A 26,149-nucleotide genomic window follows, 5' to 3' on the forward strand; every position below is an offset into this window, starting at 1 on the left:
TACAGGCTACACTCTGGATGAACGTCGTCAACTCCACTGTGCCAAATACAACCACTCTCAGGAAAATCTGGATTGATGTGGACACAACAATTTGATTGGTTTCGGTTATTTGTGTCCGCTTCTCTGATTGGGTAAAGGGGCGTGTCAATCAGTACAGTGCTGGGCTAAGCCGCTTTCGCAAAGGATGGGCGGGTAAAGGTAGTGGAGGACAGAAAAAAAGAAGAAGAAGAAGAAGAAAAAAAAAAAAAAACAATCCGCCCGGGCGTCCATCTTGAATACAGTAAGCTAACGTTGATTGACGGTAACGTCGGGGAAATCGCGACACATTGAGTTCAGACCGCCCTACGAAGTCCATCGACTGCGACAACCCGGGCAATACAGACCGAAGGATTACATTTAGTGTTGTTATCGATCAAATCCGTTTAATTTTTGGCGACATATTCCAGACTGGGCTGATGAAGTTATTTCGAAGGCTGCGCGTGCTAAGCTTTATACAACCGTCGACATTTCTTAGTTCGATAAGACTGGCCGTTTTAACTACTCACCATAGCTTTTCTTGACACGCTTTCTGAGGTCGCTAATTGCAGGTTCGAGTTATTAAAAACCCGTCGGGAATGTGGACATAGCATGTTTGGACATATTTAAGTCCTTCGCTGTCAACTTGAGCTCGCGAGGGGCGCGTGCGTGCCTTTAATCGTGCGCGTGACCCCGTTTATTTCACTTTATTTACGATCCGTTACGCTACATATATACAACGATTTGCGAATAGAGTAAATCAAGTAAGAGAGATGTGAAAACAGTCTCTGGGGGGGAGGGTGTTAATTCAATTGCAATCCCCATAAATGCAAATGCATTTCGTATATTGCCTTTCAGAGGCATTACTTTGATTGCAATATTAGTTCCTTTGCGTCAATAACTATAGATAAATGCATATTGTATGGCGGGATCTATGCATAGGTTGTCCAGTTGTTCTGATCATTGGGGATGGGAGCTGGCCCATTTGCTGAAAGCGCTTATTGAACGGACTCGTTCGTTCTGAGCGCGCGACAGGTCAACATTTTTATAGAGACAGTATTCCTATGGATTGAAACTGAATCTCGCTATTGATATGGGGTTCAAGATCAACTGCGTGGACAGTCGTAGATCATTGCATTTCTAAAAGCTCCTCTCCTTTGAATGAACTATCACCAGTGGACATTTTGACATCTCTTAATCACTGAACCCGAGGACAACAAACTGGCATTGGATTTGTGCATTGGCATATATCACTGATTCTGTGACATGGATGTGTTTCACTGACTGTTGATCAGTAGTGTTTTTTAAGGCAACTTGAATGCAAAGACGCTTGGATTTTGAGGAAAAGGACAGTAGATTGAAAACATGGGACCTGCAACAAAGCTGGCGTTTGGAGTGTTCCTCATCTCTTGCTCCTCAGGTGGGTATTAATGTGTGCACGGAAATGTTTGAACCCCTATAAATTGAGATTTATTGCATTGCATTGACGTGAGAGTGCAGTGTTCATTTGTGCATGTCTGTATAATGTGCCACCGGAGGCCGTTTCTCGTGTTACTCCGCAATGGGATCAAATTCACTGGTTTCTCGTAAAGTATTGACACAATATTATCTGAATAAATCTGCGCGTGCACCAAACTTATTTTCACAATACCTGGTCTGACGAGTTCTTAACACGAAGCCCTGTTCGGTGGAGTTGTGAAAACACACTTGTGTTGAGCTACTGTATGTTTATGTAATACAGGCAATGTTATTGTGCTGACTGCATGCATGTTTTATATGTTGCTTGTAAACCCCCTCTACTGGCAGCTCCCATTTTTAGGGTTTTCATGATAAGGAAAACTACATTTGTGTATAACAGTACATGACTGACTTACAAAGGAAAAATCATTTGATGAGGCTGGCCAGGCCAAAGGTCATATTTGCATGTGAGAACACAAGATAAGATATCGCTCAATACAAGTGCTAAAGTTACATGCACATATCTGATATACACCTTAATGATTACCTTTATTCTAAAAGATATCCAGTCTTCAAAGCAAACAGACTCTGCGATAAGGTTTGGATTCTGCTTTTATTGAAAGATGCATAATAGGCACAGTCTGTGCCTGTACTCTGTGTTCCCCCTACATCCCTCATCCTGGATTGTACTTGCCCACACAGCCCAGCTCTTTTGGATACAGAGGCAATTAATCAATACAATGTTGTATTTGAGCACACCACTTTGCTATTTTTATCAGCGTAAAGGCAAAAGTATTATAGAGCATCTTGGATGGTATGAGGAACATAATCTTTTGGGTCACATTGCACATGCTCTCTCAGAGGAATCAGTGCTGTTCAGTAATGGGATGAGCATGTAAAGTAGACATCTGCTTGATGTGAGGAGCCTTTCGCCTGATTATTGTTTAAATCTTGTTGACTCCTCTTAAAAGATATTTCCTGAGCATGCCTACGCTTAAGGTTGTAGTTGCCAATGTCTTTGCAACCACGGAGAGCTCAAGAGAGTTTCTGAGACGGTGTGATCAACAGAAAGTTGTCCCACGTTTGACATTTTTGTGTTCTCCGTTTAAGTTTTCACAGCTATTTTTAGTTTCCTTTGTCCCTCCCAGTGCAGAGTGGTGTGATTTTAAAGGTGTGACTTTACTACTATAATATGACAACTTTGAGGGTGAGGCACGTAATGCCTCAAATCTGATGAATGGTGCAATTTAGTTGGCCATAAAATGTCAGTACGTTGTTGACACCTTAAGTGAATCTTTCCTAACTGCAGTATTTTTAGGGAATCCTGTTTCCTGTATACTAGAGATCAAAAGTAAACATGAGGTCTGCTTTGTTTTATTTGTATAAAAGCATAAATCAATTCGTGCATTCAAATGACACATTTATGTTGTGAATAAAACAGTTCATATTAGTGCAGAATGGATGTAATGGCGGTTGATCTTCTACAGGCTTTATGTGTTGTCATCTATAGGCACAGCTGTTGACAGTAAGAGGACACATTTATTTCCCTTTTATAACACCCAGAATGCTTAGCTTGGAGCGGGCGGGCGGGCGGGCGGGCTGGGGGGTATTGTACAGAAACAATACTTTTAAGACTAATCCCCAAAACAAAGATGTTTGTGTTAAGGATAATATACATTTCCCTATAAAGCCTCTTTTGTACAGCCACAACAAGCTTGCTGATGGGCAATTTGATAAACCATGTGCATTAGGATTATAGCTGATGTTTTCGGTATGAGTCTACATGATCACACAAACTGTCAAAGGTTGTCACCCAAAAGTAGGCCTATGTTGCCTTCCTCTAATCTCTTTTGTACATATGTGGGTTAACAAATGGGCTAGTTATTGTTTGTCATGAAGTGACAAAAGACATTTATTTTGCCATTATTTCGAGAATGCTGTGCTAATTAGTCTTTTTATATGGTAATTTGGATCAAGCAAACATAATTAAACATAGCCGTTCCCATAGTCTATTACACTTTTAGCTTGAATAGCTAACTAAGGGTCAGTACACTGTTAATTGACTTAATGTAGTTGATTGAGCGTATGAATGGTATATTAGTGCTTTCATTGTTTATTTACTTTATTAATCCTATTGTGATGGTTATTGGCCCATTAGTGAGGGTCTGAGCATCCAAAGAGATGCTTCTGTTCAACATTGATGCTCATGCATGGATCCTAACATCCTTTTTTTATTTTAAAGGAGCAAGTTTTCATGTTGACAAGTCTTTGTCAAATAATCAAAGGATGTCTCCTCTGTCTCACTGCATGTTATTAACACTGCGTGAATGAACCCACAATGACCACGGATATTTGACATTACATGGCTGTTAAGTGAAACTGGAGTGCTTTGCATTCACAAAATTAATACGTTTATACCTTGTTTATATTTTCGCGGGAGTTTGGCGCAAGTCTCTGTAGACGGCGTGCACATCAGAGCGCTTGAGAAGTGGTTCATCTTCATATGACATCTGAGGTGCCCTGAGATGCTCGGAGTTCAACTGAATGAGACACAAGTGTTTTTTCCTGCACACATGAGACATCATGCAGGGAAAGACGAGGCGATTGATTTACTCGCAATTTATAGGGCTGGTTAACGTTACTTGCCTCAAAAATGTGTCATCCTGCTCAACCAAATAACGTTAGACAGTTTCTAGAATACTCCAGTGCTGATATCTGCGAGTGTGTGTGTGTGTGTGTGTGTGTGTGTGTGTGTGTGTGTGTGTGTGTGTGTGTGTGTGTGTGTGTGTGTGTGTGTGTGTGTGTGTGTGTGTGTGTGAGCGCGTGAGTTTACAGCAGCAGGTGAGGAGCTGACTGAACTGACTGGCGCACGAGAGAGAGAGCGCAAAACACAACCTTTTATTTTATGTTATTATGAGACTGAGAAGTGCAAACATATTTTAGATGAGAAGTGTAAAAATGTTTTCGGTTCATTACAAGACCGTGGCGGGGCAAATTAGACTGTGGTGGGCCGCCATAGTCTAGTCAATTAATGGGAATCACTGGCCCTCTTGTGGTCTTCCAAAGCTATTACGCCAGTCTGTTAAACCGAGGTCAACTGAGTGAATTGGAAAGCATGCAAATTGGGATTCGAATTTAAATGTTGGCTAAATTTTAATATATTGATGCCTCAAAATATATATAGATAAAATAAGGTGCCGATCAATATTTTATGTCATCCCTAATATATATATATATAGAGTTGTGATTAATCGTTAAATGACAATGATTCTGCAATGAATATTAACGTTCCCATGGCATTCTCAATGTATCCATATATATATATATATATATATATATATATATATATATATATATATATATATATATATATATATATAAACATTAAAGCATCAATAATTGAATAATCAGAATAATGGCAAGTAGCATGTAAACTGGATTACCCCCAAAAAAAACATTTTAATCTGATATTCATAACAAACAGAGGAATCTTTATAGATCCACAGAGACTTGAGAAAATTAATTTGGCTTACTTACAGTTATTTATACATGTAAAGCTGTGATAGGAGAAAGTATTTTAATACGGAAAAAATGACACACTTCAGCATTAATAAGGTGTTGCAACTTAGACCTTCGTCTCCTTTAGTTGTTTTTCTCAGCAAAGTATCTTTACCCAGATGCAATCAGTGTTCTTGCCTGCACCATGTTTATTTAATGGCAAAAGAATCGGATGTCAGTATGAACACATGTGCTGTGCAGTTTGTCTGACTTTTATAATACAATACTTAAGTCACACAGAGCTGTTCAAACAGAAGACTAGACTCACAGCACTGTCCAAAAACAAAAGCTTGTTCATAAACCTCTCTTGCGTATGGACAGTCCTTACTATTCATTGAATGCAATGCACTCTTGATGATGCACATTATCATTTGATTCACCTATTTGTTTCTTTAGATTAAAACACTAATGCGGGATTGATATCTTGACCTTGTGTTGCTTCGCAGTGTAGTTTGATCCCCGCCAACTGGACTTCCATGACATAGGCAGGTTGCAGCCACCGTTGCCCAAGATGCAGATGCCTCTGTGAATAATTTACGACCACGGTTGACCACTGCTGATGGAAGGGCTATTTGAAATCAAATGTGCTGCCTTTGTCCTCTAACACTTTTCTTTGACCTGTGCTGTAGTGGTCTCATTTGCTTTGTCACAGGCAATTGTGTGGTTAAATAATGAAAGGGTAAATATTGAGTTTTACCCCATGTTTTAAACCCATCAGTTTTTCACTGTAACAGAAGACGTGTTGGAGATTTTTAGAGTAAAATATCTATTTCGCTCCAGTATTCTTTTATATGAAGGCTTTTTCAAAGGACAGCAGATAACCTGTCATAACTGGATGTGTTTTCAACCCTTGGAAACAGATTTGCATGTGACACAGAAAGCATAGTCTTTCATTTCAGTGTTTACCAACAACATTCAGTGAGACACAAAGACAAGTTGCTTTATGACAGTTGGACACAGGAACAAAGTCTGATCCGGTAAATTGATGCTGCTGTATGTGTGATTGCTCATATCGTGCATTCATAGTTCTGTGTATGTCAGTAGGACACGTGCGTGTTTTGGTCTGTCCTGTGGTAGTTACTGGTTGTGGTTCTTAAAAGGGGGGCGGAGGGGAGTCATAGCAGGGATTAAAGGGATTTGCCACGAAAAAGTGTGCTTTACTTGATTGACAGCTGATTCACCATTATGCACTTTGTTAGTCACTGATGTGATGCCCGTTTTCTTTTTTCTTTTTTTAAATGCAATTCATACAGACATTGACTTGAATACATCTCTTCTAGGATGAACATCTTAATTTTAAGTCACAGCATCAAAAAGATAGTAATAAAAAATTAAGTTATTAAAAGTTTTTTTTTTATCAAGTAGTTTCTTTTTTTTTTTAAATAAATATTGGTAGTGTTTTTATATTAACCTGTTGATACGCACCCCTTTTGAGCACATACCATGAAAATGACATACCTGAACTGAAATGGTTGTATTTACGGGACCCTTTGGAGTTTGGACACAGTTGTCGTATCTTTTGAAAGAGACACTTTGGGCTTTATTTCACAAGTTTCAGAATTAATATATGTTGTTATTTTTTAAAGTTAGAGAAGCTGAAGTTTATAGTAATGGAAATATTTTGTGCTTAACATGTTTTTATCATCTAAAAAAACAATAATAAAAGTGCGAAGACAAACCAGAAATACAATGTTCTCAAAGCCACGAGTCTAAAGAAGTTTCGTTTCTAATCTGAAGATGATTTAATAATAAATGAGTTCCTGCAGCTTTAATCTCTGTAAAATCTCTGGAAGTGTTCAGAGTAAAATTAAGGCTCCGCCTCTCAGGACGACACTAAATCTGACGGCACTGCTCGACTATTATGAATAAAACTATGCCACATTTTTAAAACTAGACTTTGGAGACGGGCTGGTTTTGTTTATGAGACTCTAATATATCAGATCATAAACAGTTTTACAACATGAATGCTGCTCAGATTGCAGTTTGATGAAGAACGATGATGAAGGAGAGATCTCATGTAAACAATGGAGAATATATCAATATTTCTCACATTTATCACTTTTATGGACAAAAAGTGCGATTGGATGTTTGTCAATGAACGCTTGTCATGGACGATTGACTCAAGTGTGTTGAACTGGATTCATCTGGCGATCGTGTTTTCATAATAAAAGTCCCGTTTTGATATTGCATGTTTCATTACTCCTGCACAAATAACTCCATCACTGTTTCTGGAGGATTACTATCGTGAAACAGAGATCGGATATCAATGTTGAACCCTTAGACAAGATGTATCATTTGTTAACATTAATTACATTTATAGATGGTAAATTATATTGTAAATGTAAACAGAGTGACGTCACTCCCGAGTGCGAGCGATTGCGTATCAACGGGTTAAGCAAGAGCAGGGATCGGCAACCTATTTGACATGATGCGCCATTTTTTATTTTCCTGATCAATGGCTGTGCCAAAAATAAAATCAGAACACGCACATGTATGTGATTTTTCGAAGTTTGAGTCCACTTGTGAAAATGTTTCTATTTTGCGTTTTTCTATTTTAATTGTTTATCTTTCATTACAAATTATATTGTCATTATAAAGTTTGAGTGAAAGATTTGTGCAAAACCCGCATTTGAAAATTCTCTGAACTTGTAGAAAAGGCCAATGAGAAATTGGCAGACAGAATTTGCATGTCCCGCCCCCGGACATATGGGTATAAAGGGAGGGAAATGCATCTGTCCATTCAGAGCCGAGCGGGTGTGTGATCAGCGGCTTTCTCCTTCTCTGCACGATAGTGCAGCTTTGCCCCTGGGCGCTTCGACAGCACTTTCAAAAGAGAGTATTTCCCTAAAAGAGCAATACACAGCGGCGTTGAACGTTCTTTTCAGGACGCGTCTTTATAAAGATGCCCTTCCGCCCCTGTGTAGTTCCTGGATGTGGTCGAGTTCTCTCCGCTCCTGACGGTCCCAGTCGCTGCCTCGTGTGTCTGGGCAGCGATCGCACTGAGGCAGCATTTGTGGATGGTTCGTGTTCGAGAACCTCACCATTTACACAGTATCCAGATTTAAAGAATTCTTAGTAAGAACTTAAGATGCATGAATGCCATGAAGTGTGTTAACGGCAAAGTGCAAAGGTCACACGCCTGAGAGGGCTTTTGTCTGAGCTTCTCAATGGTAGCACCTAGGATGCCAAAATATGCAGTAAAGTGTTCTTTAAATGACCGTGTAATATAGTTCAATGGAAAGGAGGAGGCGAGAACTGGCTTGGCAATATAAATTATATTTTAATTATAAACTTAAACAAAAGACAAAAACACACACATGTCCGTAAACGATCTCTCTCTCCCGCACCACCGCTCGCAATCGGCCTTTATCCGTCTCGGAGGCTTAATTAGCCTGATAAGGGACCGGGTGTGTATAATCACGCCACGTCCTCCGCCCTGCCACACACCGTTTATGATGATTTGTAACTGAGACACAACACTTTTATAAAATGTTTCATATTCATTGATGTACAAAGTTTCAATGCTTAGTTTTACAAAGTTTTAGAGAGTTTTGTTTTGAGTTTTTGTGACAGGGTATACCTAATGCTTTTATTTTTACGATGACATCTCAAAGTCATTGTTTGAATATCTGACTCAAGTGCTATTTGTAAATGGTCAGCACTTCAAATGGTAGATTTCCTAGAATACATTTGCTGAAAGTTTGAAGTCCAGATTCAGGATTGTTTCAGTCTTGCCACACATATTGTAATTCCAGGATTCTCCCCCCCAGCATCTGACATTGACTAGTGACACCGTAGTGATGGTGGCATGACATTATGCTGGTGCTCTGTTCACTCAAAGGATTGTTAAGTAAACGGATTGCTATCTGATTGCAATACAATTGTCCCAGACCACATAAAAGTGCTCAGGTATGTTTACATGGACAATTGTATGTGTTTGGACTAATAGAGTAGCAAGTGTGTCACTATCCCATTACACTACACTCTTTGTAGTGCCTAATGTATCAAGCCATTTTGCTGTCTGATACACTGTACAAGTTAATCATGGGGGTGGGAATCTTAAGGTACCTCTTAATTTGATTTGATTTAGATTTAGTTATGATCCAATTCTAAAATTCCACATGCATCTTACGGTTCAATTTACTGGGTAGGAGACCAAATCTTTGGTTTGGTGCCAAATTCTGTTTAAATGTTCAGCTTTAAAGCTGTACTAAAATATGCCTGCTCCTACCACCAATAAAGAATACAGCGTGTCCCCTTTGATTTTGTTTTTCAGCAGTGGTGCTGTGCTCTCATCCAAAAGCAATGCTGAACCCGTATTAATGTGTATAAATGCTTAAAACAGGGGTGTCAAACTCAATTTCACCCTGGGCCACATCACGGTTTATTTGTTGTCTCCAAGGGCCCATTGAAAATGTGGCACCAGCACCTGCTTTGGTAGCATCCATGCAATTATCAATTTGAAATGCACATTTGACAGTACAGCATTGATTTTGAGGTTGGGGTGCAGATGAACATTATGATGTTAACAACAGTAACATCTGTGGAAATAAATGAAAACCTAATTTTTATATGGCTAAATTGAAATATTCTGACAGTGTGACTAAATTGGGTCTTCTTTACAGATTCCTTTCATCAGGCTCTTATTGATTAAACTACAGTCCTGCCTTGGAATATCTGAAGGCAAACAAAACAACTTAATCTTTCCTACAATCAGAGAGCATTACAAGAGAACACATTTTATACAGTTGGAAAACTGACAGCTTGGTCCATCATAATAGTGAAAATTTACCATAGTCCTTCCTTTAAATCCAATGATATTTGTAATCAGTCCATGGTAACCATAGGTAAAACCATGCATGACTCCTCACTACCATGATTAGTAACTATGGTTTCTATATATTAGGGTTGCTCCAATACCAACATTTTTGCTTCGGTACGATTCCAGCCTTGGTTCCTCAGTATCCATATTTGGCATCTTTCTTTTGGGGTTTTCCAGAGTCAGTAGAAAGGTCTCTTTAGTGTCCTACGTTTTTATAACTGTGCCCTTAATTGCCGTCGGTAAGCTGTTAGTGTCTTAATGACCGTTCCACAAGTGCATGTTCATTAATTGTTTATGGTTCATTGAACAAGCACGGAAAACATTGTTTAAACCCTTTACAATAAAGATCTGTAAAATCTTTAAAATACAGTGTCCTGCTAAAGGGATGTTTCTTTTTTTGCTGAGTATATAATATTATTATTATTATTAATGTTCATATACAGAAATGTTGCAATCCCCTGCCATTCTACATTTCAGAAATGAGCTTGTTGGCCACTTAAACTGAGCGAGTTTGACACGTGTGTTTTGCGGTGGCGGTGTGGCGTCTCTTTCGTAGTGTAGAAAGCGGACAGGTGACAGGCTGGCAAGAGTTATGTTGCATCAAGAATATTAAATGAACCATGTGAAATCCCAAGAGCGGCGCTCGTAATTCAGCAGTGGCGCAGCTTTCTGTGGCTTTCGTTTGGGGTAAATAAAATGCTGTTATTGTCAATTATTGTGAATTCAGTTTTTTTAGGGAAGAGCATGACATTGGTCAGCTTTGAGCGAGTGAGCATTGTATCTTGTGCTTATGATTCCTATGTAAAGACATTGCCTTTGTTTGCACAGTGTTTACGCACCTTTTTTGTGGTATATATCAGCTGACATTAACAGCTGCTTGTGTTCTGTCTCATACTGCATGCAGGTGTGGCAGAAGAGCACTGATGCCGGCATCCTTACTAAAGCAACTGATGTAGACAAGACTTAAAATGAGTATGCAGATTAGGGGCTGAAATGATTAGTCAACGTTATTGACATATGACAAAGTGAGTGATCAAAGGCCAAACATCTATGCAAAGTAGTTTACAACCCCGTTGTCGCATTCACATGCAATATCGCAAGAAATAAGCAGATGTATGGGCGTTTTTATGACAAAGGACACGAGGCCACTTTCTGTGGTCGGCAATGACGGATTCCGCCTAATTTGTTTCAAGAATATTTGTTTATGTTTTACCTTTTAAAGGGGGACCTATTATGCAAATTCACTTTTACATGGTGTACATAAATGTGAGTCGGCAGTGTGTGTACACAATCACCCTACAATGTTAAAAGTCCACCTACTCTTCACTCTTCTATTTCTATTCATCAAAAACAGTGTGTTAAAATGAACGGTTTTCGTGACTGACTCCACCCTATTATGATAACCTAATTACATATAGCAAATCGCTAATTCCCTAACACTATCGAGCATCTACATTTGAGATGTAGTTATTGTGGAGAACTTGCATATTGTAATTTTTGGAGCTGGACAGCAATGCCCATGACTAACTCAGTATCGTATTTGAATTGGCCTCGTTTGACCAATACTCACCAATGCACACCAATACGCTGATAACTACCAAAAATCTGCTTACCAAAAAGCCAGAAAACTGCTAAATACAACCTAAACATTGCTCAACACTTATCACTACCCATTTGTACTTTAACAGATTAAACAAATTCATTGATATGAAAGATATTTTATTTTATAGTTCTTTTGTAATTATTGCTACTTTCTATATCTATAATTTATTGTGTTGTTTTTAAATGTTTACTTTTTATTGGGAGCTTGTAAGAAAATACATTTCATTGTCAACAAGTACTGCTGTTATGTGACTATGTTTGTTTAACATTTGACAATAATAAAACTTTGATCTTTTAACTGTGAAAATCAAGATTTTTCTCTGCTTTTAATGGCAAAACAGGGCTCAAATCTAAGGAGGTTGGGCCAGTGCTTCAGATTTGTACTGGCCCCAACACAAAAATTATAAATAGCTGTTTTTTACCATCATGGCTTTAAAAATGTGTCCGAAGATAATAGGACCTAATGTTTTTACATATATTATGTTTTTAAGACAATGTCCCCCCCAAACTGAATCACATTTATAATTTGCAAGATATGATTTATGCCTTATGTAATCCCATATAAGCGCTTTACAGATATAAATACATAAATACATCATATTAATCTCAGCCATCCTGCCTTTTACACATGTGTTTTTAAGGAAAGAGTTCTGTGGAGGAGATGATGGGTTTCGGTCACCCGTTTAGTCATGCTGTCATGCCACTTTTGTCCATGTGTTGTGGATTCACACACCGGATCAAAGATTTAATCACTGAGTTAAAGATGTGATTATTGGCTGAATGTAATAAACATATGAATCCCTGAGAAGAGGCTTCCAAATTGGTTGTGATGTGTAATATACATTAGGGAGATATTAGACCTAATCTGTGAATTAAGACATCCTCATACAACCTCATACAACCTAAAGACCAACACAGTCTGACACACAAAAACAAAAATACCTGTACGGTTCAGAAATGAGACATGTAACAGGTGTTTTATGAGGATGATATGAAGTAGACTGTTTGAAATATTCATCTTCACCCTGCAGCTGAACAGCTCTGATAATAATATCCTAATAGCCACGAGTGGTGGTGGCGTAGTGGGATAAAGCACATAACTGGTAATCAGAAGGTTGCTGGTTCGATCTCCACGCTCACCACCATTGTGTCCTTGAGCAATTCACTTAACTCCAGGCTGCTCTGGGGGGATTGTCCCTGTAATAAGTGCACTGTAAGTCACTTTGGATAAAAGCGTCTGCCAAATGCATAAATGTAAATCTTGAATGATCTTGCTTCTTTTCATAACAAACGCCATTATCATGTCCAATTAATGATTACGTTTTGAAGCTAAACCTAATTAAACGTATACTTGCATTTTGGATGTTGAGCATCTCATGATTTCCAGGCACATGTATAACTGTGGTTTAACAAAGTTGATTACGTCTCATCGGGTGCTTCACCTCTAAAGGCGAATTAATGAGAGAACATTTTTTTTACAGTGGGAATAAAACTAGCGCTCTGTCCCTTTACGAGAGCACATGCATGTTAAACATACTGTGCTGCACGGAGAGAGATGATGATGAGACATGGATTTTCAGTCCTATAAGAAAGAAACTGTTGATTTCTTGTGTTCCAATGTGTGGGTTACTAATTATCACCTACATGTAAAAACTGAAAAATGTGGGGATATCACGCACTGTGAACACAGAATGCGCGGTATACTTAAAATGTTGCACAAGATGTTAAATCCCGCTACGAAATTCATTAAGTGGGTTTTTTCCTGCTATTTTCTACACATGGTAATAGCTGCTGCTAAGACACTTGGAAAAGAGCGAGGACTGTGCTAGGAGAGTGCGCTCGGTGTCTGCACGATCTTGTGCATATGCATGTGTCTGTGCCTTGGCACGTCCAGTATATTATGCATTTGCGCATTTTCGCGAGATAAATATACTCGCACTCACTCCTTGGTTAGAAGACATCGTTCACTCAGTGTAATTGTTGTGCTCTCTCACTTGTTGTTTTCTTGCACTAATCTTATAAATGCAGCTCTGGCCCGATCGGGCAAGTGACCCGAAGCTCTCTCACACTGGCCCCGGGCAATCGGGCAGTTCTTATTGTCGAGCCCCGCAAAACCTAAACACTTGCACACTTGAACACAACACTTGCACATGTTGGATAAGCAGGTAAAGGTGAAAATTGGAGTAAATGGGCAAAAAAAATCTAGGCTCTGTTTGGCCTATAAAGCATAAATGGTATAATATTGTGGAACAATGCCAGAAACGCTCATGTCCAACTCGCGTATAGTTTCTGTCAGCCTTCGGGCGAAACTTGAGTAGTTTCAGGGTGGGATATTTGGTTGTTTGTGAACACTTTAAATGTGTTTGTTGTTCACTTGAATAATGCTTTGTGAATGCTTAATGCCCTAGTTTTATGTTTTTAATTCTTTGTGTATTTCTAAATACACAATACCTTATACCTGGATGGAGGAACAGGATGGAACTATCACAATGGAACAGGATGGAACAATCACAATGGAAGTCATGTGATTTACGACTAGTCTAAATGTGATCTACGTCCTGTCTAATCGACTAGTTGAGTAGTCGGTGCAACCCCTAATGTGGATGTGACAGTAATTCCAGCAGATTTACTCCTAATCCTGATAACAGTGACTTGTCTCTGGAACAAATCCTGTGGATTTATACTCACTAAAGTGCAATTAGCAAATTAATTACCAACAAAATTGTCTATGCTGTGCATGTGTGCATGCATTTGTTTATTATGAGCAGTACCAGTGTTGTCAACACAGTCATAAAAAACGGTGGTGCAGTGAAGCTCTTGTAAGACTGTATCTGCGATGGTTGATTCTGAGCAAGAGTGGATTAGATTGTGTTGCATGGTGAATATACCTCATGTTCACTTTTTTTGTAATGGAGAGATGTTCACAAACAGCAGTAAGTATTTTTGGAATGTGCTGCCTGCTATTTGTGACGTGCAAGATTAATCAGAATAATAGTATTGGAGACTAGTCTAATGTTCCAGTTATGGCTCGATTGCAATGTTCCTATACATTTCTTGTCTGTTTCTTCACAGTGTTTGGTGTTGATGTTAGTGTATTCACTAGACCTGTGTAACCAGTTTTCAAATACTTGGCTCGAAGCATGAACTGTTCCATGTGACACCATATAAACTCAGCAAAAATAGAAACGTCCCCTTTTCAGGACACTGTTCCAAAATCCAAATAACTTTACAGATCTGTATTGTGAAGTGTAACAATGTTTTCCGTGCTTGTTCAATGAACCATAAACAATTAATGAACATGCACCTGTGGAACGGTCATTAAGACACTAACAGATTACAGACGGGAGGCAAATAAGGGCACAGTTATAAAAACTTTGGACACTAAAGAGACCTTTCTACTGACTCTGAAAAACCCCAAAAGAAAGATGCTCAGGGTCCTGCTCATCTGCGTGAATGTGCCTTAGGCATGCTGCATGGAGGCATGAGGACTGCAGATGTGGCCAGGGAAATAAATTGCAATGTCCGTACTGTGAGATGCCTGAGACAGCGCTACAGGGAGACAGGAAAGACAGCAGATCGTCAACACCTGCACAGGATCAGTACATCTGAATATCACACCTGTGGGACAGGAACAGGATGGCAACAACAACTGCCGGAGTTACACCAGGAATGCACAATCCCTCCATCAGTGCTCAGACTGTCTGTAATAGTCTGAGAGAGGCTGGACTGAGGGCTTGTAGGTCTGTTGTAAGGCAGGTTCTTACCAGACATCACTGGCAACAACGTCACCTATGGGCACAAACCCACCTTCACTGGACCAGACAGGACTGGCAAAAAGTGCTCTTCACTGACGAGATGCGGTTTTGTCTCACCAGGGGTGATGGTCGGACTTGCGTTTATCGTAGAAGGAATGGCTGTCTCAAAAGTATTTGACTAAATTGACAAATCTCGCCCTATAACTATCATTTATCATGTTATCTAGAATATCCAATTTATATTGTTTGTAAACATTAGCTATCTAGCAAGATAAGTTAGCATTGACAACTTTCCATCTGTAACTGCCCCGATGTCCCGAGTGGTCTCGCCACTAACAGCGGGATGATGTCCCAGCACATTGTCCATGATCTCGAACCATATAAAGTTCTTTCTTTGGGTACGGCTTTGTCCAATGTGTGTCAACAGATTTTTACTGTACCCATATTTTTTTATTTTTCCCTAACCTGTGCTGTTGTGTGCTGTATACACAACCTGGCAAGTTCAGCAAAACTCTGCCTTTGATATTGACCCACCTCAATCTCCAGCTGGCCTTATTTGGCCCAAGGGTAATCGGTGGGCCAAAGGCCCTTGGTTCCATGAAAGACCAGAGAAGGCATGATGAAGCCCTGGAAGTGACAGTGGGAATGCAATTGGCCCAAGTAAGCACTAGCACACCCTCATTTGGCCCAATAGTGGATACACGTCTACTAATTTGGCCACAATGGAGGTTTAAGCACATTGAGAGATTGAAGTCATTTTTTAAATAATATAGTTATTTCTGTCCCAAAGTTTCTCTGTTACAAGCCAATATGCTAAAAAGTGACTACAGGAAAGACTGCAAATTATGCCTAGTAACTTGACCTACATAGTTCCCATTAGGGCTGGGTGATACATTGAATGCCCAGAGTATAATCACAATGATTTTGCCGACGATATAAAATTCAACAATATTGTGAATATCGCGATAAGTTTAATGAGCGTTTCATAGAGTGCATCAGTAGACTCATTTCACGACCCTACATGGCTGAATAATTAATACAAGTAAAATCAAAATGGAGATATGAATTTATGGGATTATTTAACTGCCAAAGGCTGCGATTAAAGACAGATAAACATGGTCTTTGTGTTCTTCAGATTGAACCAACGACACGCTGATCTGTGTGCGGGGGCTAGTGTTTTTAGCGCAGTTCACCTGCATTTTGAAGTACAGTGTAAAGCTGTTCAAAGGAAAGGAGGGGGCGAGAACCGGCTTGTCAATATAAATAATATTTTAATTGTTAACTTAAACAAAAGGCAAACACACACACATGACGGACATGTCCGTACACGATCTCTCTCTCGTCGTACCACCGTCCGCAATCGGCCTTTATCCCTCTCGGAGGCTTAATTAGCCCGATAAGGGACCGGGTGTGGATAATCACAACTCTGGTCCGCCCTCCGCACTGTCACATACTGGTTCAAGCATTCACGCAATTCCAAGCATTAGTAACCGTTATAAAGTTGTTATACAAATCTACAAACGCAGAACAGTAAAGGAGATAAGATGCGAAACTCATAACTGCCAAACAAACATTGCACTTTCAGTTTCATAATAAAAAGCTCCTGTGAAGGTGAAATAAACACGACTGCACATGCAGTGTCAAAATAAAAACACCAGAAACATGCCTTCATCATTTTTAAATAGATTTTTATTTAATGCCTGTGAAATATTCATTCTACATGGCTACAATGGATGTTTAGATGAAACGATGGTTCCTCTGAAATAGCATAAAAGTTTTTTTAATAAGAGCAAAAACATAATTATCGAGTATTGTCAATTTGCTGAAAAATATTGATATATAATTTCTGGAGCCGTATTGCCCAGCGCTAGGTCCCATGTGTCAGGATCAGCGAGTGAATCCAACCATGATGTAGTGTACATTTGGATTTGATCATTAAATCTTCGAGAAGCTGTTTGTCTTGTGTGTTAAGTGATCGGGATGACATGGTTTGTTTTGGATACTTTCATAACAATCTTCACATCAGTGCTATGTTCGCACACGGTCTGAGTCATGAGTTGTGGTTGTTTCAGGAAGAAAATGTGAAACCGCTCTCCACCACATCCTGTTTTAGAATGGTTCTACTGTGTTAATCACAGTCACTTCTCTAAGTTTTTTGTTTTTCTTTCCTGTTATTGGTTACCCACAACACTTTCTAGTGTTTAGCTTTCTTTTTTGTACTGTATGGTAACTCGTGGGTGGTTTTTACACACCATATGAGGTCCCATCTGTGAATTTCACTTTCTAAATTATTTTAACCACCTGAATTACATGTGCTCTGTGCCCCTTGAATTGTACATTTTTTTTTACAGCAGGCTAAATGGTAAAGGTCTTGTTTACCCCAAAATCTAAAATGTTTCATTACTCACCCTCATGTTGTTCCAATCCCGTGTGACTTCACATCAGTTATAGACCTCATTTATAGACTAGAGACAACAATTATATCTTTTGTGATTCAGCTGTCAATCAATCGCCACTTTCCCACCATCAGGCCAATCGGTTCTTGTTAAGATACCATGCCATCCCGTACCAATCCGGGCTCTTTGGCATGGTTTTGGTTTCACACAGCGGTGCTGCTAAATCAATGGACTGGACTGACTGGGCAAGTGACCAATCGTGAGTCGCCACATCACAAGCCGTTTTACCTGCACTGTTCTCTGTCCTCAGCTTGGTTAGCTATGAATGCTGGGCCGGGAACCGTTTGTAATCATAGCATGCGGAATCGTGCTCAAGTGGAAATGCTACTGGAACCGTTACTCGCCATGCTCAAAAACATTTGATGTTGTAAAAGTTTTGCATGTTGAGTTTTGTAATGAGTGAATTCTTCCTTTCCCATCACTGGCTATCCATGTTCTCAGTCTTAAACTTCATCTCCTGCACTTGTGTTTTTAGGTGCCATCCTTGGCCGCTCAGAGACACAAAAGTGTGTTTTCTTCAATTATAACCCCAGTTTGGAGAACCGAGGAAACCACAGTGGGATTGAGTCTTGCGTGGGAGACAAAGACAAGAGACTTCATTGCTATTCAACTTGGCGAAATGTGTCAGGATCGATTGAAATTGTAAGGCAAGGCTGCTGGCTGGATGACGTTAACTGCTATGACAGGTAATCACTATTTCTCATGCCTATTTAACATATCCAATGAACCAAGATAGTATACTCTGTATATACTGTGTGTACGCAAAATAGGCTGTCAGTCGATTAAAATAAGTAATTGATTAATGTCATATTTTTTATAGGTAATGCGTGTTTTTTTTAAGGAAAGAAAACAAAATGATATGTGTAAGTGTTTGTTCTTGCCATTTGTGAGGATGACACTCATAGCGGTATATAGCAGAGGTAGATATTTGCAACTGTGCTCTTTACTTGTCTCACTCGTGCATACACATACACACACACACACCGAAAACCCATCCTACATTTCTAGAACTGCATCAAAACCGACAAGGAGTGCAAACACTGATCTCAATTATTGAAATAACTCAAAACTGTACCCACACTTTATAAATGTAATCTTACATGTATAGAGATGATTTTGCAGCTGGCCTGCAGTCCAGTGCTGTTTATTCATTGACATTTCAATATTTAATGTCAAAATGGATTGGAATGCATTAACTGTTTTAAAATTGAACTAAAACATATTTAATTGGATGCCTTAAAGGTTAGCTGTAGTTTTTTTTTATGCTAAAATTCTTTTACTTGCTTATTATGCAAAGACAATTATAAGTAAGCCAATTGTAGATTTATTCCCCTGCGGTGCTTTCAAAACTTTGCCCTTTAACCCTTTGGGGTCTGAGGGTGTTTTGGGCCATGGAGACGTTTTGACATGCCTTGCCATTTGTGCTTTTTTCAGTTGCTTAAACACACATTAATGGCTAAAGTCTGATAGCACTGTATTCAGCACAAACTGGCTACAATAATATGTGAGCAACATGTGTGTACAGGTTTGTATTTTTGAGAAATAACGATTATGCATGGTTGAAATAAGGTCATATAACGCATACTAAACATTTGTCCACAAGACTTTTGAGAACTGGATCTCGTAGCCTAGAGTTTTTGCTACAGAATGATGTGAAAACCATCCTGATCACTCATTCATACAAAACAATATAGTAATTTAACTTTTGTAAGACACTTTTAGTGTTGAAAGGTCATATGCGAGGAGGCGTGAACTATCATGAATATTGATTGTAATTCACACCTGAGGAGACAAAGACCCCTCCCCTCGGCCCATCACTGAAGAATGTGACAGAAAGAGAATGAATGTGAGGAGACTTAATGATCAAAATCAAGTTTTAGGTTAAAAGAAGTAATCTGACTGTACATTTTCTTTACATAAAGACTTTATATAATATTAGACCTACACTACCGTTAAAAGAAGTCTCTTCTGCGCACCAAGACTGCATCCAAAATACAGTAAAAATAGTTCTATTGTAAACAGTTTTCTATTTGAATGTATTGTAAAATGCAATTTGTGATCAAAGCTGAATGTTCAGCATCATTAATGCAGTCTTCAGTGTCACATGGTCCTTCAGAAATCATTATAAGATGGTGATTTTCTAATATGGGCATATTTAAAGTGCATTTTACTCATTTAACCTGACACATATTTGCAAGCACAAGCTTTGTTGATGATAACGAGGCAGCATAAACACTAGTTAAAATATAATCTAAACATTCATATTATTTTTATATCATACAGCATACAATTTAAATACCTGCTTTAGCCGAAACAACATTTAAATGTAACTAAAAATTGCTTATTAGGACCTATTACACATTTTAAACTAAATGACTTACCCGTCTGAAATTGTATCCTCGGCTGGATCAAGTCTCTCTTCATATTACAAACGTTCATCGGAGTCCTGCTCTTATTCTGAGGAAAGTCTTCGTCACTATCCAGGGGTTTCCTCACTTGTGTATCGTGTCATCTTCCAAACATGCAGAAAAGTGAATGAACTTGATGCTTTTTAAGGCACAGTTGGGGGCGTTCAACATGTGCATTGATCGCCTCAGTACATTAGCATATGAATTGCGCCCTCTGCCTGTGGGTGTGATCACATTAGAAATAGTTAGCTGAGCCAGGAGAAACTGTACATCGCTTTGTTTCATACAGATTACATTGCAGGAGAATATTTGTTTTATTTAAAAGTAGACATTTTAAGCTGCCTTTAGACATATGTTTCATGTTTGTGTGATAAGTATTCGCGGAGTTTCAGTTCATTTTTGTGACGTGTTTCTGAAATATGCTCTTAAACACAGAGACTGCTTACAGCTCACCCTTTTTATTTTATTTATTTTACAAAAGCACAAGGTTTTGTTGTTATTGTGAGTGTACACAAATAAAAGTAGACACTTTATAGTCTCTAATGATGTCTTACACTTATCTGTATGCCCCAAAATGACGGAGAATTTTATGTTGTTTCCGCTGAAATGTACCGCCGCGTCCGTCGACCCCAGAGGGTTAAGTTTCCCGACCAGCCCAACACAGCAACATTTCACTTTAAAAGTTCAATTTCAGTCGGATTAAAACTAAATATTTATTTGTCAAATAATTTTTTGAATATCATGTATAAATTAGTTGACTCAAAGCAGACCTAGATAATGCGATTGTAGATCTGTTCTGTCCAGTATGTGTACACGTCAGTCTGACTGCAGTAAACCCCGGCATTATGTGCATCCCCCCGAAAAACAGGTGTTGCATGAGGTGTGTTTAACCCAGAAGTCGAACGCAACACAAAGCAGAAATGAAAATAATAATCAACAACAACAAATGTGTGCATTTCATTAGATGTGATTATCCCTATACCCAATTCCAGTGGTTCTCAACGGGGGCAGTACCACACCCACTGGGGTGCGTTACTACCCCTGTGGGTGTTCAAATGATGCCAGGGTGCACTGAGAGCAAATTAGTTGAGAGGGGGGCGTTAGGTTACAAATGGGGGCGTTTATCTGTCATGTTAATCAAATCTATCCTTAAGTTCCTGTTTGACTCCATTATACGTTGTTATGCATTTGTATCGCGGTTCATCTGACTCTGAACTCTAGCGATGCATCTGAAGTATCTGGTATAGCAGTGTCAAATAGACACTGACTTGAGCTAATGCACCTGAATGGTTCTGTAGGTGGATACGGCTCAATGGACAGAGCAGCATAAGCGCAAAGCTGATGTGTTTTTACTCACAGACCGGTCTCAAGCTCCTAAACACACACCTCTGATCATTGCAGCACTGCGAGAACCAGTGAGAAACATGGCACAGAATAATAAACTATAGTAACAATAACTGTACTTATACAGGCAGAAATGGATTCATAATAAATATTATCATAGCACTACTTAACCTCTATTCAATATGTCATAAGCCACATTTGGTGAGTGATGGAATATAATACATTTTTGTTAAAACTTTTATATGTTTATATATTGTATTTATAGTTTTTACATGTGTTTAGAGGAGCCCTACTGTTTGTAATCACAAAATGCCATCATTTGTTTTATAGAGATCATGTTACATCTAACCACGTTAGTGAAGAAGATCCATGCTTCCATGTATGGTCATGCTACAAATTCCACTGTTAAAACGATAATAATAAATAAATTAATTAATTTACATTTTCATGAGGGCAAATGCAAAATATACTTTTTTTTTATTTATTTTTTTTGGATGAATAGAAATGTGTAAATCCTAAAAAAACAAATTATACTAAATAATTTTTTTTGAGTGTAAGAAAATATATAATTCCAGTTTAGTCACTTAGATTAGCGGGTAACTTACTTTTTATAGATGTTATAACCTTACTGCAGTAAATTTACATCTACATCCAACTCAAAATCAATGCTGTAATGCAGAATGAGCATTTCAGTGGGACAAAAGTAGGGTAAGGGAATTAAATAGGGGGACGTTCATCCAAAAAAGGTTGAGTACTACTTCTCTATTCCCTTCTGAGAGCTTTGGAGGGCTGAAAGGTGTGTGGCTCAAAAATAACTTTCATTCGAAACTCACCTTTTAAGTCATTTGTATACAAATATAGTTTGAAGCGATCTTACTGCATGGCTATTATGTTCTCCCTTCTAGGGATGCAACGATACCGTTTTTTCAAAACCGATCCGATCCGATACCAAAATTCTGAGTATCTACCGATACCAATCTGATATCAGTGGTGTTTTTTTTTACCTTCAAAACTAAAGAATGTATACAATTCACTTGGTCATTAAGATTTATTTATATTAGGTAAAGAAATGTATACCAAATCTGACTGCACATTACTTGATGAAAAAGGGGACAAAATGTATGGCTGAAAACTTTATTAAGAAAACTGAATGATGCAGTAGCAAAATTAACAGTAATTTCAACACTTACTAGTTGTATCACAAACAAACTTAACAATATTTACTGCAATTATCAAATAAAATTATTTTCTGAATAAAATCCAAAAAGTAATATTCTAAATCTAGTGAATCTTAAATCTGAACGGTAGCAAGCTGCAACACAGTGCTTATTATAAAGTATACCTTACACCTAGAAAACAAACACTAATATAACAACCAAGACAAGTATAGACTTCACCAGTAACATAAACCTGCTTCAGGATTCACTTGATCATCATTGGCAGGTTTTTTTTTTAGGAATATTAGCATTTCTGCTCTCTCTGCTTTTAGTCGGTTCCTTCTTTCATCTAGAATGTTGGAGGCAGTGCTAAACAGTCTTTCACTCTCAACACTGGTACAGGGGGCAGAAAGAAAGGCTGATGCAGTAGCAACAAGGGCAGGGAAACGAAGCTTGTTCACTGCCCAGTAATGGAATGGGTTTTCAGACCGAGGGATAATTTGCTCTGTCATATACGTTTGTATTTGAAGAAGAGCACTCGTGGTAATTATTCATCCAGGTTCTTCTTGCTTCTTGAGAACTTCATCAAACATCATCATGAAGGTGCTCTTGCTTGTGTGTCTGCTTGACCCGCTTGCTTCTGCATGAGAAACCTTCTCTGCTGGATCTGCTGCAGCAGCTAAGGCAGTAGTTGTCCTCCTCTTCAGTGCATCTTCCATCTTCTCGACCTCTTGTATCAGGGCATTTTTTGCATGCCTGGCAGCGTCTGCATTTGAAAAGCATCTGAGACAAAACATGCAGAATAAATAGTCTATTTTTATACAAACGTTACATGGTCATTATACAGCTATATAAAAGTTGTCATTTATCTTTATCCTTTTTTATTTATTTATTTTTTAATTTTTGGAATTGTTTCTTAAACTAATTAAAAATGAATTTATTTATTTTGTTTTGCGATGAAAGTGCAACTGTCAGTGAAATTATTTACAGATGCATTCTGATAAAATTCCAAGCTGCAGTGTAATTACTTTTCTTTTTATTGGTTGCTGAAAAGTTACTTACAAAATAATTACTTCTTTTTTTCTGAATAAATAAAGCCTTATTTGATGTCTCAAAACCACAGACAATTTTCATATATTGGTCAGACATAACAAATTTAAATTACAAACATGATGCAACTAAAATAAATCATTTTATATAAAGGCCAAATTTGATCATATATAATACAATTATAAGTGGTCGTTATCTGTCATCCAATGACTTAAAAAAAAAAAAATCTTCAGGATGAAAAAACAAATTATATATAATGTGATTAATGCATAATGCTTCGGACGGCTTCACATTAAAATGAACGTAAATCTGCAGAATATGGAAAGCATTCCTAGCCGTTATTTTAGCATAAAAGTTTAATGACAGAGTTAATGACTAAAACTTTTTAATTAATTAAACGAAACTGATAGAAACTTGAAAATGTTTTTTAATAATAGTTATAATAGCCTAATAATATGAATCTTATTTACAATAAATGAAGAACGTTGTCATCATCAAAACTGTATAATGGAAAATATATTTTATCGTGCAAGTGACATTTTATGTGTGTGCATAGACTTTTAGCTTACCTGTCTTTGTACCGTGGGTCAAGTAAAGTGGCAACGGAGTAAAGTCGTTCATTCTCGATGTTACCAAATCGTGTGTTGACTGCTTGTAGTAGTGTACTTTTCATTGTTTTAATCCCTGTGTCTGTGTCTCTCTCCTGAGACAGCAAACGTTTCAGAACTGAAATTGTTGGAATGACATCCGCTGTGGTTGAACTGGATGAGCTTATGGTTCGCGTCAGTTCTTCAAATGGTGACAGTACGATCATTGTTTTTTCCAGTAATGCCCAGTGGTTTACAGTCAGCACTGCAGGCAGCTCGTGGTCGGCAGCAAAGGCGCATAAGGTTCGCTTCTGTTCAAGGATGCTCTGAATCATATAATATGTACTGTTCCATCTAGTTTTAACGTCTTGCTGAAGACGTTTCAGGGGCATTTGAAATTCACGCTGAATGTCCCCCAATCGCGAGTATGCTAATGGGGAATGTTTGAAGTGCCCCACAATTTTTCTGGCACTTGCAATTGCTTCAATCAAGCTTCGTTGGGACAAAAGTCCCTCGTTAACAGCAAGCTGTAATGAGTGCGCGACACAGCCCAAACTAGGGACTCCCAAATCATCCATCGCTTTCTTCATATTGCTGGCATTGTCCCTCAAAATCACATGCACTTTGGATATAGGGATTTTCCACCCATCAAGCATTTCTTTGATTGAATCTGAAATCACCCTGCTGGTGTGTGACCCTCTCATTTCCTTTACGTGTAGCACAGCTCTGCAAATCATAACTATCATTCAACCAATGTGCCGTTAAACTAAGAAGGGACATGGGGCACACGTCGGAGCTCCAAATATCTGTAGTGAAGCTGAAGGCCTGCACATCTTTTAATTGGTCTGCAACGTGCGAGGAAACTCTGGAATACAGCTCAGGCAAAGCGGTCTCAGAAATGTATGTTCTAGATGGCAAACTATATCGTGGTTCCAGATGTTCCATGAGGCGACGGAAACCCGTGTTTTCGACAACAGAGAGGGGCTGATCATCTAGAACAATGAATTCAAGTACCTTTTCTGTTATTTTTACAGCTTTACGATTCTGATGTGGAAGTTTTTCTTGCCTCTGAAACGCATCTGTCAAGGTCAGCTGCTTTGACTCATTCTTTTTCCGTTTGATTTGCGCTGAACTCCTCGTGTTCTTTTGCGTGATGCTTCTGAAGATGCTTGATTAAATTTGTCGTATTGTAATTCGAAACACTACTTCCACCTCTTGAAACGTTGGCTTTGCAAATATTACAATTTGCAGCGCTACTCGTTGATGTATCAAGGGTAAAATAATTCCAAATCAGGGACATGTTTAACGGCTGAGGTACTTTGAATGTAAAAGGTTCCGCCTCAACTTGCCTGTCACACTCACGTGTGATTGCGTAAGCAGCACAACGTATTTTAAACGTATTTAATTTAAGGCAATGTTTAAAAATAAATAATTTAGTTCTTATAAGAATTATTATACAGTAGGCCATCGTTTATTGCCATTCATTCATCAATCACTGGTAACACGGTATCGAATTTGGATCAGTCTTGCATCACCGATATCCGATCCATTCAAAAAGCTTGGATCGGCGCCGATACCGATCCAGAGTATCGGATCGATGCATCTCTACTCCCTTCCCCTTTGAAGTTGCATCAAATGTCTTTCTTTATTAAAAAAAACAACTATAAAGAACTTTTTAAACTATTTTCACAAATTCCTTCATAAAATACAATTAAAGAGATTAACAGATGCATACTACGGCCAAGGTTAGCATGCTAGCATTAGTCCTAGCGCCATGAATGCAGTATGTAAACATTATATATTGTCTACTGCATATATCTATCTTACATATATCATCATGTGGTTATAACAGCTTCTTCTACTGATCTCATGTGGATACCTTTCATAGAATGAGGCAAAAAGCCAAATTTTTATTCAATATGCAGCCTGAAGCAAAT

The 26,149-nt window shown here is 38.4% G+C and overlaps 1 protein-coding gene across 2 annotated transcripts in view; it reads left to right on the forward strand.

Moving 5' to 3' along the window:
• The first annotated feature begins 248 nt into the window (after positions 1–248).
• acvr2aa (activin A receptor type 2Aa) overlaps positions 249–26,149 on the forward strand; it is a 70,686-nt gene continuing 44,785 nt past the window's right edge. For both annotated transcript variants that reach the window (XM_052141926.1, XM_052141927.1), the window contains exons 1-2: positions 249–1,435; positions 18,142–18,352. In XM_052141926.1, the coding sequence (XP_051997886.1) occupies positions 1,381–1,435; positions 18,142–18,352 (266 nt within the window). In that variant the 5' untranslated portion in view covers positions 249–1,380. The remainder of the gene's footprint in view (positions 1,436–18,141; positions 18,353–26,149) is intronic.

Source organism: Xyrauchen texanus, chromosome 14 (assembly GCF_025860055.1).
Source record: "Xyrauchen texanus isolate HMW12.3.18 chromosome 14, RBS_HiC_50CHRs, whole genome shotgun sequence".
Classification (NCBI taxonomy): domain Eukaryota; kingdom Metazoa; phylum Chordata; class Actinopteri; order Cypriniformes; family Catostomidae; genus Xyrauchen; species Xyrauchen texanus.